Here is an 18742-nt window from a genome sequence, read left to right as displayed (position 1 = left end):
ATTATATTTGTTACAAACCAGAGAACTACGACCCTCAGTGACAAAATAAGACTGATGCAGCTGTGTCGCAAACGCTGTAGCAAATAAGTCTGCCTGATGTACGACCCACAGGTGTGAGTCGTTATTACTGTAGAAAAACGACTGCTGGTGCAGGTCCGTTCTTCGTGTTCTTCATGTTCTTCAGCAGCAGCAGAAGAAGAAACCGAGTTTGGGAAAACTCGAATTTCTTCTTCTCTGGCTCTCCTCAGCCCCCCAGACTCTCGACACCCTTTCTACTCAACCCCAGCAACCTATTTATAGCCAACAGACCCATCGAATCTCGCTCATTCACTCCATATAATTCTCTTTAACTCGGCAGTAAAGAAAATATTTCTGGGAATATTTTCTTTCCTGTTTCATCTTCTCACGCGTTTTCAAGCCTCCAAATTACCATTTTTAACTCCTTCACGCTCCAACAGGCTGTGAGGGTCTTCCATGCACGCACAAAACACGTTGAATCTTCTCCAAATCACGTGAAACCCGTGATATACACGAACTGCCCTGTTTTCAACCCGTGAATTGTTTAACTGATTCTAGCCAATTCTGGTCGAACCAAACGCCCACAGTGTGTTTAATAGGCCATATCACAACTATCTACCAAAAATCATCCATTGAATCTCCCTAGAACACGTTCAACAATTCGATCAAAAATCTGCAGAAGTGTTCTCCATTTTCCCGCCAAAAACAAAATTCAAATGGAGAAGATGACCTCCCCCTAATCTTGTACTGGGGTGCGAATAGCAGATGCCTTTTGGGGTGACCTGGGGTGCCCCTTAGTAATTGAGGTGCCCCTTATCTAACGGTGAGAGTCCGAATAACACGTGTCCTCCGGGGCTTTTACCAACATTTCGAGCCGAATTTTCCAAAAAATGTTTATTTTCCAAAGGTGCCTACAAACACATAAAACACCAAAATTAGTACAAACTCGAGTGCCATCAATATATAGTATTGAGATCAAATTAAACACAAAAATGTGTCTATCAATTGCTATGCGAGCTTTTCTTCAAGCGCGTGATTTTCAATCATGGGTATATGTTGTTAATGGCTATGGTGCTCCCGTTGTGGCAATTGGAGATGTAAACGTTCCCAAGAATATTGGTGAATATAGTCATGCCGAGATACTTGTTGCAAAGCAAAATTCCGACGATTTGAATGCCATCATACATGCCATTACCCCCAAGTCTTCAGCACCATGTGTCAAATTGCACTAGGTCTAAAGATGCTTGGGATATCTTAGAAACCGTATTTGAAGGTAACTCCCGTAAAAAGGAAGCTACGCTTCAAAACCTTAATTCTGATTGGGAGAACCTTCGTATGGCAGATGAAGATACATTTGATGAGTTTAATCACAAAGTGTCTGAAATTATTAATGCATCTTTTGCATTGGGTAAGACTATTCCTGAAAAGGACATTGTGGTAAAAATTCTCAGATCGCTGCCATCTAGATACGAGTCTAAGAAGCATGCCATAGTTGAGGGAAATAACCTTGATAATATTTCCAGAAATACATTGGTTGGAAATCTAAAGATCTTTGATCATGATCATACATCCAAAATCGGAAAGGATGTTGCCTTTGAAGCACAGAAGAACACTAAATTACTTGATAAAAGTAAAAGTGTTTATGTCTCTGAGGATGATCAGTCTGAGGGTGATTTTTCAGATGAAGATCTTGACAAATCAGTCTCCTTGATCACAAGACAATTTAGGGATCTTCTATTGAAGAGAAGTAAACGGTTTTCAAGAGACAAACCTAGGTTGTCAGATAAACCTCACAATCGCATTCCTCCTAAAAACAGGGATGCTGACGAGGCTTATAACGAGGATATGCCACAGTGCTTTAAGTGTAGAGGTTTTGGTCATTTTGCAAACGAGTGCCTAAATCGTAGAAAATACACTGGGAAAAAAGGTCTTGCTGTAACACTTGACGAGATGTCTGAGATCTATGATTCTGATGAAGATAGGAAATCGAGTGTCTGGCTTCTGTGTGAAAAAATTGATTTTGATAGTTGTAGCAATACATATATAAACCTTGATGGTTTCGGTGAAGAAGAGAACCAATCAAGCTGGAAGAATCAATTGATCCATCCTTTGGAAACTCTGTTTGTAATGTTTCAGGATCTACTATGTGTCTAGCTGCTTTCACATCACAGATGCTTGAATACTATCCAAGATTGACGTTCTCGTTTTGTTCTCAGAAGGGTCATGAACTATCAAGATGTTAAAAGTTCAAACATCAAGTGAGGCACGCCAACAAACTTCAACGAAGAGCAAATCGATTGGCAAGGAAGCTTAAACTTGCCCAGAAGACTGCTGAGGTATGTAGTATTTTATCTTCGTTTAAGAAGTCGGTTTCCAAAGACAAAATAAGACCATTATAGAAAAAGGTATGGTCAAATCGCTTTGATATACAGAAGTCAGAGGATTCCTCTCAAGAGGAAAATGGTGGACAAATTGTCGTTCACCACAACACAAATTAATTGTGTTGTTTGATAAATCTTGTCTCATGTGCCTGATCAAAAGAGATAAGATTGTGTACCGCTAAGGCTTTAGGAAAAGTTTTTTTTCTTAGGGTTGTTTTTCATGTCTATCAAATAAAGGGTTATTATCGACAATTCTACTCTTTATAGGGTTTAGAGTTGGACATCCACGAACCTGTTTAAAGGTTGCGAACCCTACATTCATTTTTCCTCTCTGATATCCTTTATATCTTAAGACTGCTTGATGAGATTGTGAATTTTACTGACAAAAACCAGTTGTTTATAACTGTTCTCTAAGCATCATGTCTTTGGATGGAAAAGATGTCAACATGATTGTTAAGCCATCAATTAAGGAAAAAGATAAATCTCCAGTAACTCCGTCCTTGAAAATAAAGAGGAGGAATACAAGAAAGCCAAGGGATGTCCCTTCTAACTCTCAAAAGTTTACTGATGTTCTTGATGAGTTGAAGGAAGTAAGAAAGGAGATTCATGAAATAAAGGCTTACATTTTAAGATCTTTGGAAATTCAAAAAGCCCTGGTTCGACATCATCATCCAAGACGGTTTGTTGATATTAACTCCTATCTCCACGAACCTTATGATCCAATGGTTATTGACGACAAGGAGTTTGGGAATGATAAAGAATTTCTCAAAGACGTTGTTGCCTAGTATGTCTTCTTTTTGATTTAGTTGGAATAATAACTAGTGCTTTGAATAGCAATGATTGTGACTACGCATAGCTATTATTTTTCATCATCTTGTTATTTTTTAGGTTTATTGGTTTAAATTCTAAAATTGTTTGAAGGATGATGTTTTGCAGTATTAATCTTTATGATTTGTTATATTGCAATTTGTTATGGGATATTTTTGTTTACGTCCGTGAACTATGTTTGTCCCATACTTTGTCAAAAGTAAAGTCTTTCGTATATCGGTATTCACGTATTGATAAAAGAATGAATGGACTTTTGATAAATACAAAAGTTAAGCCTATATCGTCAAATATTTGATGGAAGATAGGTTAAAATCTTTTGTTTTCAAGGATTATGTCTATTAAATATCGTTATGCAAACAGTGATGGAAAATAGAATGAATCCTTGTGTATTCCGCAGTATTGATCATCCATGTTCCATATTTTATGTATTACTGTGAGGCTCCGTAATGTATCTTATGTTGAGCACTATACAACCAAGTTGATTATTTCTAGCTTAGTTGTTGTTCCGTGAGATACTTTATGTCGAGCATATTGAACTAAATTAATCATCTTGTTTGGTTATTTAGTTATTGCTCCATAAGTTTTCTTATGTCGAGCAAAACAAATGACAATTAAATTGATTACTTTTGTGATTAGTTTGGTTGTGTATTCCAATTAGATTAATTATGGGTTCTCTTGTAATTAGTCTAGTTGAGTATTTTCGTGTCTTCATAAGTTCTCTTACGTTGAGCATAATCAATTGAATTAATCACTTTTTGTGTTTAATTTGATTGCTTATTCCGATTAAATTAATCATGGGTTTACTTGTGATTAATTTGATTGAGTTTTTGGATATAGGAAATCATTCTCATGGTTTTTTGTGTCCAATAAAAATCCTTCTTTCCTTTCGAAATTAAGGTCGCTCTTGTTGTTCCTTCGGGAATGGCATCAAATGGGGGAGAGTTCTTTTGAACTTGTGCTTAATGGTCATATCTTGAGGGGTGTGCGGCTGTGGAATTTTAGAGGGGTTATCTTGTATCTTTAAACTCCTTGATGAATGCATTTAGCTTCGGCTTTATGATTGCATCTAAATTAGTTGGTATGTATTTTTCCTTTTATCATGAAATGTCTCTCTCGGAAATTTCATTATGATCCCGTTCTTGTACCTTTGCCAATTTTATTGACAAAAAGGGGGAGAATTAATATGTGGTTCACCCTACAAATACATATGGTTTTTGGATCATTGTGTAAGGGGGAGTGGTTTCCATGTGAGATGGAGTATTGACTAAGGGGGAGTGATACATATCACCAAAGTATTATTGTTGAAGTTATGATACAATTGAACTTTGACGCTGTGTAATAATACTATGACACTGTATAACAATGATCGAGAACTATGTTTTCTCATTGTTATAGCTACGGATCTTCAACAGCGGTGATGCTAAACTTACAACCTTTGGGATCATTGGAGTACTTGGAAGTGACGAAGATTTCGAGGAATGTTGAAGATTAGACATGTGGAATAGGAGCTAATAAAGTTTCTTTATCTTTTTTGTATTCCATATGTATTGATAGTTTTGTCACTAAAATTGTCAAAGGGGGAAATTGTTAGAGCATTGCTCGGTCGAAATCGCATGCGTAGCTATCTCAAGCATGTTTGTCAATGTTAGTGATCAAAACTATAAGTCTTGATTTCTAGTCTATTATAGCTAAGTCTCGGACTAGGATAGAAAGTAAAGTTGAGCTCAAGGACTTCATGGCGATTCATCATACAAGTAGAAGAACTACTCAAGAATCCGGTATAACTTCTCGACAAAAAAGTATGTGAAGACTTGAACTTATCTATCACTCAAAAGTCTATCTACTCTATCTCCTACTCTTTGAGACAATAAGTCGTATGCTATATATATAGACTTTGATTATACACATTTGGTATTTCGAGCCGAGTATACCTCGCCTATCTATATCTCGAAATATGAGTTGGTAAGGTTTTCGCTTTAACCAAGTTTATCTTTACCATGTGACGAAAGTCATGATATGTTTCAATCATCTTGAAAATTTCTTTGACGAGAAATGGTGTAACAACTATATAACGTCCTCTAAGAATGTTTCAATGATTCAAACGAGAGTTTAGATTACATAACCAATGGTGGACATAAGCATTGTTATGGAAACACATTTATGTATAAGTCATATTCCTTGAACCAAAGTTTGCGAACTTTGTTGATCAAGAGAACCGGAAGAATGACGTGAGCCAAGTCCACGAACTACCGAAGTTCTCAAACCCAAGAATTTCTTTCTGGAGTTGACAAACTATTTGCGCGAAACTAAGTCCGCGAACCGGAGAGGTTCTCATACCCGAGAATTTCTACTGGAGTTTGTAAACTCTGCCCGGTAACTTAAGTCCGCGAACCTAGTATGCGAACTTGAGAAGGTTATATATCTGAAGATGATTTCTGAACTTAAACTTAAAAAGAGTAAGGAATGCATTTTGCAAACTGTAGCTATAAAAGTTCATGAACCGATTCGAGTGAATCAAATCATCTTTGCTTCAATTGTGTCTTGTGTAGTACATGAGATTTCCTTGCACCTGAACAACTCTCTAACTAGTTCATTTGAAATCGTTTGAACTGGTTATGGTGAAGATTAACGTGGTTGATATGAAATGATCATATGGCTAACCTTTTGGTTAACTATTGTTGAACCAACAAGTGCATACGTTTGGGTACGGTTAACAAACCTAAAAGCGTGCATTATCAAGTGTGTGTAACAAGATAAGTTTTCGATCTAACGGTTGAGAAATATTAGCTTGAATCTAAATCATGTTTTTATCTAACGGTGGATATTGATTGCTTTGTTACCAAGGTAACTTAATTGCAAACCCTGATTTGAAAGACTATATAAGGGGAACTCTAGTATTTGTGCAAAACTAATCCCCAGACCTCACCTGTGATACTAGTTTGCATATTAGAGTCGATTCTCCTTTAACCATTGGTTTTATTCTTCTGAAACCAGGTTAACGACTTAAAGACTTCATTGGGATTGTGAAGCCAGACCGATACTACTTTTATCGTAGTTGTGTTATCTGATCTCGCATATTCTATCGTACGAATACAATCGAATTTATTGGCTTGAGATTGATATCTCCGATAGGCAAGATATAAAAAGTAATGGCAAACATCTTCGTCTCATTGTTTGTGATTCCGCAACATCTTGTTTCGCTACCATACGATTAAGATTGTTGTGAGGTGATTGATAAATCTAGGTTGTTCTTCGGGAATATAAGCCGCATTATCAATTGGTTCTTGTTCACCTTGATTATTATCAAAAGACGGAACAAAACATTTTAGGGTTTATCTGTGGGAGACAGATTGATCCTTTGATAGACTTGTCTGTGTGAGACAGATTTGTTTATTGTCAAGTCTTCGATTTTTGGTCGTAGCAACTCTTAGTTGTGGGTGAGATCATCTAAGGGAATCAAGTGTGCAGTATCCTGCTGGGATCAGAGGCGTAGGGAGTACAACTATACCTTGGATCAGTGGGAGACTGATTGGGGTTCAATTACAGTCCAGTCCGAAGTTAGCTTGGAGTAGGCTAGTGTCTGTAGCGGCTTAATACAGTGTGTGTTCAATTTGGACTAGGTCCCGGGGTTTTTCTGCATTTGCGGTTTCCTAGTTAACAAAATTTCCGGTATCTGTGTTATTTCTATTTCCGCATTATATTTGTTTATATAATTGAAATAATACAAGTTGTGTGTTTGAATCAATCAATTGGAAATCCGACCTTTGGTTGTTGATTGATATTGATTGATCCTTGGATATTGGTCTTTGGTACCATCCAAGTTATTTCTTGTATTTGATTTTAACTCGCAGTTCTTGCTTGAGTAAATCAAATCAAGAAGAGAGATATAAACTTGTTGAAACGTTTAATTGATTGATTCTTGTTGATTCTCTTAAAAGTATATTCGAGTTTGTCCATACAAATTGCTAATCGAAATATTGGGTGGTGTTGTTAGACCCCCGCTTTTTCAAACATCATTCTTCCTCTTGAGGTTAGTGATATTTGAGTTGAACTGTTTCATTTCCTAATGTGTCTTTCAAGTCATGAATATTGAAAAAAAAACTGCGAAGCATGAATGATTATACTTTATTTAGACATAGTATTAAGGAATACAATACGAGGTTTATTGCTTAACCATTAAACTATGTAGATAAGACATCCACATAATCATTTGAATGTTATTGTGATTATGTATGGCTATAAGGTGAAGATTTCATCCTAGGAAACAAAGTTTTACATTTGTTTAAAGGAAGTAAATTCATGAACTTATTCATTGCATATATTTTGAACTACCAATATGTGTGATTAGTATAACCGCTCATGACTTTTTGATGTTCTTGGTAAAACTATTCACAAAGGCCTGACTTTTGTATTGGTATGACTTTTATTAGTGAACCGATCTTAAGTAATCACCTGAGATGGTATGATCGATTTTATGTTATTGGTATGACCAACTCTGGGTAAAGGGGATCTGATCCTAGTAAGAGGTGCAATCTATCCCAAAGGGGAATCGATCCTTGTATGAGGTGCAACAAGTTTTTAGCAGAAAGGGGAACCGATCCTATGGACATGTGCAGAAAGTACAAGTTAGATACCATATATATGTGGGGAACCGATCCTAGTACCTAGTCAACCGAATTTTGGAAAGCTAGTGTGACTATGCACAGTACTCACATGGAGGTAGAGACGAAACTTGTTTTGGTAGAACTGTTAAACCCATGATTTGGATTGAGTGTTCTTGATCAATCACGTAGTTCTTGAAAGTCATTGAACCAATTCTAAACTTGTTTGGAAGTGTGGCAAATCGGTTTCAAGATTGTAAGTATGAAAGAGGACTTACAAAGTAAGGATGTCGACATACTTTGAACATGTGCAGTAACGCTTCTCGTTATATTGTTCAAAGTTATTCCTTAATAGCTAAAGGAAAAAAATCCCAGATCGAAAAAAATAAATTGAGAATCTTTTATTTAAGGTTTTTAATGTTATTTTAGGAAAATAAAAATTAGAAATGTGCATTTACTAGTTGGAGATTTTCCAAGAGATTTTCGGTCATTATTTTGGACAAAGCATTTACAGGAATTATGGAAACCGAATCTGGAATATATTGCATATCTTGAGAATATTTTCGGTTATGGAAATTCCTTGGTTTATTAATACGAAAGTTTGCATTTCGAGCAAACTAATCCTTCGTACAGCAAGAACTATCTCAGTTGTGCTGCTGCTGGTGAAGCCGCCTATTCGGAGAGGAGAGTAACCTAATTAGGCGAAATCTCTTACGGCCGCTCAGTTTAAAGACTTCTTTGGGATTGAGAAGCTCTATTAGTACTGTTGGTGGGAAACTAGATAATTACGGTTTTTGTTTTGTTTTCGATTGATTTAATTGACTAACGGTGGTTGAACTTTGATTGCACATAGTTTGTTTATGCTTGAGAATCTTCTCTTATGATATAAGATTCACTCAAACTAGATCGAAGTTTCGACGGGGATCTTTAGACTGTTTGTAGATCTAAAGACGTCTTGTGATAATCCATTGTTAACAGACTCCGTTCTATGCGTGATTGATCACAAGAGATTCAAGTTGATTGTGTGCAGGTGTTTATTGAAGATCTAATAAGATTTGAAGACAAAAAAGACTTTAAAGATTTCTGATTTGGGATTCATAATCTTTGGTGTACACAATATTTGTTTCGGTGAAAGAGGATCCAACTATAATCGGTTTATCCTTGTGGTAGATTAGATTGATTAGTTGTGTTGATCGGCATCAATACAATTCTTTGTGATTAAAAGTACTGATTGCAAAATCTTAACAATTACTTTGGTAGTTGATAATAAGATAGATCTAAAAACCTGATGAAGGAGTTTATTACGATAAACAGAAGAGCCTTTGTCGAACTTATACCACTTGGTTGAAAAGAGTTGATACCAAACAGATTTGTTGTTCCTTTACTGTTTGAAATACGAACAAAAGGAATTGTTCCAAGTACGTGACTTATTATAGGTCAGAGGTGTGGGAATACAGACGGAACTAGGTGAACTATAGGTTTAGTTGCTTGGTCTCAACTATACGAATTTGGTTTGATTTTGTATAGCGACTTAATCTTGACAGTATTCAATTTTGGACAAGGTCCCGGGTTTTTTTCGCATTTTCGGTTTCCTCGTTAACAAAATCTTGCTGTGTCATTTACTTTTGTTTTCCGCAATTGTAATTGTCGTTATTATAATTTAAAGTAAATTACAAAAACGTTAATTCGTATTTACTTGATAAGCAATCATATTGTGTTTGGTTAAGTCCGAACCTTTTATCAAGTAAACATACTTCGTTGTTGTATTGTCTCAATCTCGTATCCATAGACGATCACACGAAGTGTGAACCGATTTGTTGTATTGTCTCGACTCATTCCATAGACAATCACTTTCGGAGAAAGAAATTATATGTGGAAAAGCTTTAGATTGAGGTATATTTGGGTACCATCGTCTTTTCAGTTCTGTAACCTTATATTCCTGTTTCCTTCTCTTGAAACTCTTTTTATCATAAGACTGCTTTTTGATATTACCTTGTGATTTTCTCTCACAATTACGCTCATATGGATACTTCAAGCATTATGTCGTCTGATGGAAAAGATGTTAATATGATTTTTAAGCCATCAATCATGAAGGAAAAAGATAAATCTCCGTTACCTCCAACTTTGAAAATAAAAATAAAGAATGTGAGGAAGCCAAGAGTTGTTCCTTCAAATTCTCAGAAGTTTTCTGGTGTTCTTGAAGAGTTGAAGGAAACAAGGAAGGAGATTCAGGAAATAAAGGATATTTCTCTGAGAACTCTTGAAATTCAGAAGGCCCTGGTTCGACATCAGTTCAAAAGGTTTGTTAGAATTGACTCTTTTCTTCATGAACCTATGTTCCCATGGTTGTTGACAACAAGGAGTTCGGGGACGATAAAGAATTTTTCAGAGATCTCAATGTCTAGGAAACTTCTTATGAGAATTTATTCTTGTGTTTTTAAGAAGGATAACTAGGGTTTGGAATAGCCATTATTGTGAGTACACATATCTATTGCCAACGTTTTCATTTTGTAATGTTTTTAGATCTATTTGTTTAAATTCTAAAGTTTATTTGGAAGATGATTTTTGCAGTATTAATCTTTATGGTTTTATATATTGCAAATTGTTATGGGATATGTAGTTTACGTCTGTGAACCTTGATTGTCCCATATTTGTTCAAAAGTTATCTCTATTATGTCAGTATGAAAGTATTGATAAAATATAGAATGAACTTTTGACTACAAAAGTTAAGCATTTTTATGTCATTATGAAAATATTGATGGAAGAAATGATGAAATTTTTTTTACAAAAATCAAGTCTATTATATGTCATTGTGCAAATAATGATGAAAAATGGAATGAATATTTGATTATTTCGCAGTATTGGTCTTTACCTGATCCACATCCTTGTGCATATATTGTGTTGTTCCGTAAGTTTTCTTATGTTGAGCATGACCAATTGAACTGATCATTTTCCTTGTGGTTAATTCAATTGAGATTTTTGGATACAAATTCATATTTTTATGTGATTTGTTAATGTCCAAAGCAATCCTTCTTTTCTTGTAAAAGTAAGGTCGCTCTTGTTGTTCTTTCGGGAATGGCATTTTATGGGGGGGAGTTCTTAGTTGAACTTGTGGTTAACTTCCAAATCTTTGTGGGGAGTGCGGTTGTGGAATACTGTAGGGATTATCTTGTATCTTTATAAACTCTTTGATGAATGCATTTATTTTCGACTATATGATTGCATCTAAACAAGTTGATATGTTGTTCTCTTTTGGTCATGAAGTATCTCTATGAAAATTTCATGAGGATCCCACTAGTTTTCGTACCTTTGCCAATTTATATTGACAAAAAGGGGGATAATTAATGTGTAGTTCACACTACAGATACATATGGTTTACGGATCATTATGTAAGGGGGAGATGTTTTCATGTTGAGATGAAGTATTGACTAAGGGCGAGTGATACATATCACCATAGTATTGTTATCAAAGTTGTGATACAATTGGACTTTGATGTTGTAGAATGATAATATGACACTGTATAACAATGATTGAGAGCAACTGTTTTTCTCATTGTTATTTCTACGGATCATCAACAACAATGAATCGGAACTGAACACATTTGGAATCATTGGAGTACTTGGAAGTGACGAAGATTTCGAGTAATGTTGAAGAACCAAGGAGATCAAGCATTTGGATGAGAAGTTACAAAGTTTATTTATTTTGTAATCCATATGTATTGATAGTTTGTCAGCAAAATTGACAAAGGGGGAGATTGTTAGAGCACTTCTTGGTCGAACTTGCAAGAGTTGCTATCTCAAGCTTGTTTGTCAATGTTAGTGATCAAAACTATAAGTCTTGATTTCTAGTCTACTTATAGATGTCTCGGACTAGGATAGATTGTGTAGTTGAGCATTAGACTTCACGGCGTTCATCAATTGAAGACGAAGAACTACTAAGGCGAGCTTGTGGAACTTCATCAACAAAAGGTATGTGGAGACTGAAACTCATCTATCACTTGGAAAGTCTATTTCTACTCTATCTCCTATATTGAGACATAAGTCGTGTTACGATATAGTTTTCTATTATACACATTTGAGATTTCGAGCTGAGTTTAACTCGCTTACATATTTATCGGGATATGTGTTGGTAAGCTTTCACTTCAATTAAGTTCATCTTGAAGATCATGTGAAAATCGCCGAGTAACATCTTACATGGTTTGTGTGATACAATCATTTGGTGTAAACTTGGAATGTTTCGTTATGATTATTTCAATAACTTGAAAATTGCTTTGATGCTAATAGTGTGTGAAAATGGCTATTGTCATCCTCTAAGAAAGTTTCAATGATTGAAATAAGAGTTTAGAATACTTAACCATCATTGGATTATAAACATATTGTGCGTTCTTACATGTATGTGATCCATGACCGGAACTAAAGTATGCATACTAGTATGCGTACTTGAAGTTGTGAAATTCCGTGTACCAAGTACACATATCGGTACGCATACTTGCGTAAGGTATACGTCCAGGAATTTCTGCTAAGATTTGAAAGTGTACTAAGTATGCATACCCATTTGCATACTGGCGAACACAAACCCAGACCGGCTACTTAAATATGTGTACCCGTTTGCATACTTGAGTGGTTAAAGTTCTAAAATCGGTTGGCTCATGAACTAATACATTTATATATTAAGGAATGCATTCTTTGGAAACCGTGGATATAATGTTCATGAATTGATTCGAGTGAATCAAACCGATTTTACTTCAATTGTGTTCTTGTATACTTCTATGAGAATATAGCAATTGAACAACTCTTTAACTAGTTTCATTTGAGTCATTTGAACTAGTTATGGTTAAGATGAATAAGGTTGATATGAGAGTATTCAATATATGAATTCTGAGGAAAGAAAGATATATCAAGGCATTTCCTTTGTTACATCTTCTTTGACAGGAGCACTTCAAATGATTGGTGCTATTTAGAGTTGATAATCCATTTTATATTTTTTCTTTCTAATGTATCTATTACAGTTATAACAAGTGTAATTTTTCATTTCAAATGATTTGTGCTATTTAGAGTTGATAATCTATTTTATATTTTTTTCTTTTTAATGTATCTAATACAGTTATAACAAGTGTAACTTTTCATTGAAGTGCAAATAGTACTGATGTTTTCAATGTCAAGAACTACTTACTAATTTCAAAGATTAACCTTGAAGGACTACTTACTAATTTCAAAGGTTAACACCTTAAACAACATGTAAATTGTGAATTTGGTCCCAATTGTTAATTTTTTTTTCTTTTGATACAAGAAAGCCGGACCCACTATACAACTAATCTACTACAAACCTTTACGGCCCACTATACAACTAATCAACTACAAACCTTTACGGCGACGGGAATTGAACCGCTGACTTCCTCCTTACTGGAGTTGATAGGATACCATTCGGCTATGCTCTTTGGACCCAATTCCAATTGTTAATCTATTATACACTACAGTTGTTAATTGGGACCTCCTCCAGTGCGGGGCAAAGCCTCACCAAATAGGGTCATGTTGGTCAGTTCCGGTCATAAACGGTGCGTAGCACTGGTTACATGGGTTACATACTAGCAGAATGTAAAAATTGGAATGCAAATTGCTGAAATGATCAAAATATAATGTAGCTCTTCTACTTCCGCAAAATAATGAATTCATGCCTACATTTATCTATACACGCAAATAGTCGTACAAAATACAAACAACCATTCCATCCCAGAAAAAAAAAAGAAAAAAAAACAACAAAAGAACTGCTGACCATAACCAGAAAGGAATCACAGGTAAGAAGAAGAAAAAAAAGGACAAATAATTCACAGAACACGGATGGATAATGCACGCGCTAATTCTAGTAAAGACTGCTATATTTTGTTTTTCCTAATCAAGGGATAGAGTAGAGTAGCAACTGGAAAGAAAGTGAGACTGAATGATACGCTGTCTGTCTTCTTTGTAGGGGTACATCTAACAGTTGAATCCATGGCAAACAGAAAGAACAATGATCAAAATCAAGGCAACGAGAATACCAAGAACTATAAGCTTTATCTTCATGTTCTGTAGCCACATCTTCCTCCTCATCTTTGTTCCCTGTTGCCTGAAATCTTGTGCCTGCCAAGAGCCAAATAATACCGTCCTCGTTACTATAAAAAGAGAATAAATAGTGCATAATTCACTGTTCATACATAAACAAGCATAAGTTTTTCTTATGATGAGTTTCAGGGACATACAATTCAGGTTTACACAAATATATACAAGTTCGGAAATTACCAAACTAATAAAGTTATTATGTCATACGGTTCCAATGATACCAGCGATGGCACTAAGTAAACTACACTATAACAGCAGCCACACACACACTAACCTGTGATCGAAGGTTTCACCACAGTCCAGAACAAATATATGGTTCCAAATGAAGTTCAGGTTTACACAAATATATACAAGGTCGGTAATTACCAAACTAATAATGATGCCAGCAATGACACCAAGTAAACTACACTATAACAGCTGCAGCCACAGACACACTAACCTGTGATCGAAGGTTCTCTGTTTTGTCAACCAGAAGCTCAATTTTTTCACCTCGGTCGAGAACCTGCATGACATAAAGATTCATTTATAGATAGGCAACCCACTACTTTAAGAAATGTCCAAATGGAACATCCTACGTGTGCCTTGAATCAAGTGATTTATGCGAAATTGAAGAGAGGGACAATCAGCTTTGAATGACACGGCACTTTGCAGTTCAAATGAAGATATTACTGATTGTTATTCACCTTCTCAATATTTTCCATCATCACTCCCTTTACTTCAGTAACCTGAGCCTTAACTTTAGCAAGTTTGCTGATTTCCTCTGGATGATCCACACAGTACTGCATATGCTCCTTAAGCTTTGACCTGAAAATGTGGATGGCGGTGACAGGGTTTTAGCATTAACACACACAGCTATGATTAAAAAGAATACTAACATTACTGTTTCCTATTGCCAGGTAAATTGTAAGAAAATTACCCAAACTCCTTGTTAAGGCTGTGTGCAACAGCAGTTGCAGCCTTTCCTCCTGCATATCTCTTGTTGAAGTCATCCTTAACACGTTCTAGGAATGCAATAGGTACTTGTCTACCGGCAGATTCGACTGCGACCACACAGTAGGCTGCAGAATTCATAAAGCATAAGAATCTGACAAACAAGACAAAGCTCCGACTGCAAATACAAGAGAGGAAATAGACTAACTATAACAGAAGTATCATAAAATGAGAGGTCCCAAAAAAAGAAATGCAAAAGTTCATTCAAGAACAGAAGGGTACCCTGGCTTCGAGATCTCAAAAAACAGAAGTGAAGATATTAATCAATAGTAGGCACAGCAGTGTTGGATGCGTTGACGAGATATTCCGGCTAATTAAATAGCAGATAATGGATTCAAAACTATGGTTACTTGTCCTCACACACATGATATTTTAACTTGCATGAGACACCAAAGCATGCATAAAAAGATGGCAACCAAAATCAGACCATGCTAATACTGTGATAAAATGAATGTGTAATAAAGAAAATCTAATTGCCAACAAAAACTGAACTCCAAAGTTTAGTATCAAACACATATAGAAATGCAAAATATTGGTCAGGATCAGGCACACTGGCATTACAGATCCAAGATGCTGCCATGTTAACTCAAAGAAGATAAATAGACATTTCTAGTTAATACATCAAAAGCCTTGTTGCATAGGAGAGCAACAATGCGACTACATGTAATCACAATAATGAGCCTTTTGAAACAAATTCAGAAAATGACGTTATCACTACAAAACCAATATAAGCATAAAACGCTCAACTAAAAACAGACTTTTTCAGCAACCGAGACGCGCATACAACCATGACACCTACCCCCACTCCTTTTTTCCCGCAACAACGAAAAAATAAGACAATATAACATGTTTCTAAATGAATACAACTAAAAATCCATATATTAATTCTCCTATTTAAGAACTTTACTCCCATAAACTTAAATTTGAAGATCTAAGAGATTGAAATCAGTAAGTATATCATACGAAACATGAACAAACTGAGGGCTTCTCTAAGATCTGAATGTACCAAGTTGACCTGTTTTATTCTATTCTCAACATGACTTTTATCAATCCAGATAAATGAAACGAACAAAAAAGAGATGAATCGGGAACAAGGTGCAAACAAACAATAGATCAATGATCGATAAAAAAATAGAGAATAAGACACCTAATCAATCACAATTTACAGCTGTGGATCGAACAGATCAATACTAGATCTAAAAGAAGACGAACACATAGATCAAATCAGAAAAAAAGAAAAATCAAAAAGAAAAAAAAATAAGGAAATCTAGATCTAGAGAAAAGACAAAGAATTGAGAAACTTACTGAACCCGTCTTCTACGAGGTAATTGAAGGTGTGATTATCGCAGTTATAGGTAAACTTATTATTACTAGCAGGTAGTTTTTGAAGACATTGAGAAGCAATTGTTGTAAAATTCCCTGTGAATTCAGTGTATTCGGCCAAGATAACTGTTCCTCTAGCAACGAAACTGTAGATCAATGACTGTTGTCCCATTTCTAAACACAATAAACCCTAACCCTAACCAACAAAATTAATTTCTTGATAAAAAAATCAGAAAATTTCAGAAACAGAATTGAGAATTAGGAAAATAGTGAAGATCGATCTAACGAATGATCGGGGATTGATCGATTTTTCTTTTTTTCCCTCTTCTTTTTGGGGGTAATGTGGAGAGAGAGGAGAAGAGAAATGTTCGGCGAAAAACATAAAACGAGTTCGATTTATATTTAAGTTTTTATTATGGTTGGATGAAAAGAGAGTGGTAAATGTGCCCTGTAGTTTTGTCTACAAGTTTACAATCTTGACCATGGACTTGTGAGGAAATGTCTGAGAATGCCACTGGTTTGACAACTGGGATCCACCGGTACACGTTTTTGAGTTATAGGAATTGACGTTTAATCCCATATCTATTGGGTTTTAGACGTTTTAGTCCTGTCCTCCCAGGCCTAGTACTATGAGGTCCAAATTTATTCAATTTAGGACGAGTCAGTCCTAATATAAACGATGTAGTCCAAAAGAATTATTATGGTGACAGAAATGACCCTCATCTAAAAATCACAGCACTGATTTGTTTGTAAATCATTTCTTCATCGGCTTTATCGACAGAGCTCTGCAGCGAAACTTTGTTCATCTTTTTTCATCTCGATTAACCGTACAAATTTCTTTGCTTTCTCTTTCGATTTCTTATTTTTCTAGGTCCAATCCCATTCCTGATGGCACCAAATTGGTGAAAAGATTTGTGTATATATGCGAGAATCAATGTTATCTGAAAACTATGATTTCTCTTCAAAATCATCTTCTGGTTCATAATTAATGTTTCGATCTGTCATCTGCTGATGATTCTTATCATTCTGAGTTAAAGAAGATCTTGTAGAATCAATAAGACTCAATTTTATCTGCTTGTCTTGGGAGAAACATTAAGTTTTGTAGGAACGATCTTGAAGTTTGTAAGTATTTTACTTGTCTTTTTTTTTATTGACATACGTTGAATTGGAAATTGGATCTAGTTTTTGTTTTCATTTTGTTGGATTTGGGGATTCTGTTCCTTTATACTGAATTGGAGATTTGTTTACAGGATATTGACTAGGATGTGGGGTTTGGTATCATGAAATTTTTGATAAATCTTAAATTTCTAGAATTAGAGATGATCTTTATCTAACATTCTTTGAGAATTTGTTTCTTGTTGTGGACTATATGCATTGAATCTATATATGTGTTATGAGCAAATTGTTTTTCGTTTGGGTTGAAGATTGTATATATTTACTGGGTATTGGAATTCTTTATGTATTGCACTTGGGGTTATCAACTTATTTATTGTTGAGATAATTGTATTTTTCATTTGTTGTCTGATTGCTTGAACAAGAATTTCAGGTTAGTTGTAGTTATACGCATATCCAAACCAACAAAGCTACAATTACACCCTCAATATGTCTATTTTACTTAACTGTGGATGAATGACTCAACCATCACCAGTTTCCACATTAGTTAGCCATATTGATCCCCAACTGGGTGCATCTTAACATTTTCCTTGTTATATGTCTAATAAGACACATCCTAGTTTTGTTTGGTGAAACAATGCTATAATATCTAATCTATTTCTTGTAGATGTTGCCTTGAATCTGGTCCAGCAATATCCAAGTCTGGGTACTGATAAAAATGAATCTGGGTCTAATGCACTCGAAGTGATGGCGGCAAGGCCTTCTTCATTCTCGAGCGGCAGTGAGACAATAACATGGGAACGCATCCTCCACTCATGTCAATAATTTAAGTTTGATTTATTAATTCCATGCTTAACCCATGCTCTAGGAAAAAAGGCTTAACTTTACTTCTTTTAATTACGTAGACTGATGTAGTTTTTAAAATGATAAGTAGAAGTTCGTTCAAAGACTTGTAAAGATTTGATTTCAGACTTAATTTTGATTTCACTTAATGTTACGAGAGACTGGGACTCAGGATTCCACCAGTAAATCCATTCATGCGATTCATATAGTTATTCTAGAAAATTATAGCTCAAATAGAATATTGACTCTGTTTCTTTGCCAAGGTAGATTTTTGAAAAGCAACGACTATAAATCTAAAGCATGAGATATCAAAAGACTTAACCTAAGTATAACCCATCAATTGAAATCACAATCGTTCAATAAAAACCATAAAACAATTAATAATCCATGAAAAAAGTCATGAAAGAATTAAATATAATTACCACACGTATGAAATATGGCTTCCTCCGTCATCCCAATGTTGGGGTTTAGCTCATGATGTCGTACAAACTCTCAAAAGATAGAAACATGGCTCAAAGAGTGTTTAAAGATGGAAGTACACGCAAAATCA

At 35.2% G+C, this 18742-nt stretch overlaps 1 protein-coding gene across 1 annotated transcript; it reads right to left on the bottom strand.

Annotated features, from left to right (window-relative positions):
- Nucleotides 1-13450: 13450 nt before the first annotated feature.
- On the bottom strand, nucleotides 13451-16623 carry LOC113331032 (putative vesicle-associated membrane protein 726). The gene is made up of 5 exons (XM_026577804.1): nucleotides 16219-16623; nucleotides 14840-14981; nucleotides 14607-14727; nucleotides 14363-14425; nucleotides 13451-13944 (listed from the first exon to the last, which is right to left on the bottom strand). Exons 1-5 carry the CDS (start codon nucleotides 16406-16408, stop codon nucleotides 13801-13803), a joined length of 660 nt encoding a protein of 219 aa, XP_026433589.1. The 5' UTR covers nucleotides 16409-16623; the 3' UTR covers nucleotides 13451-13800.
- Between the last annotated feature and the right edge of the window lie 2119 nt (nucleotides 16624-18742).

This window comes from Papaver somniferum, unplaced genomic scaffold, assembly GCF_003573695.1.
Source record: "Papaver somniferum cultivar HN1 unplaced genomic scaffold, ASM357369v1 unplaced-scaffold_123, whole genome shotgun sequence".
In the NCBI taxonomy this organism is placed as follows: Eukaryota; Viridiplantae; Streptophyta; class Magnoliopsida; order Ranunculales; family Papaveraceae; genus Papaver; species Papaver somniferum.
Note: the sequence above shows the minus strand (reverse complement) of the source record. Positions and strands in the feature narration are given on the sequence as shown.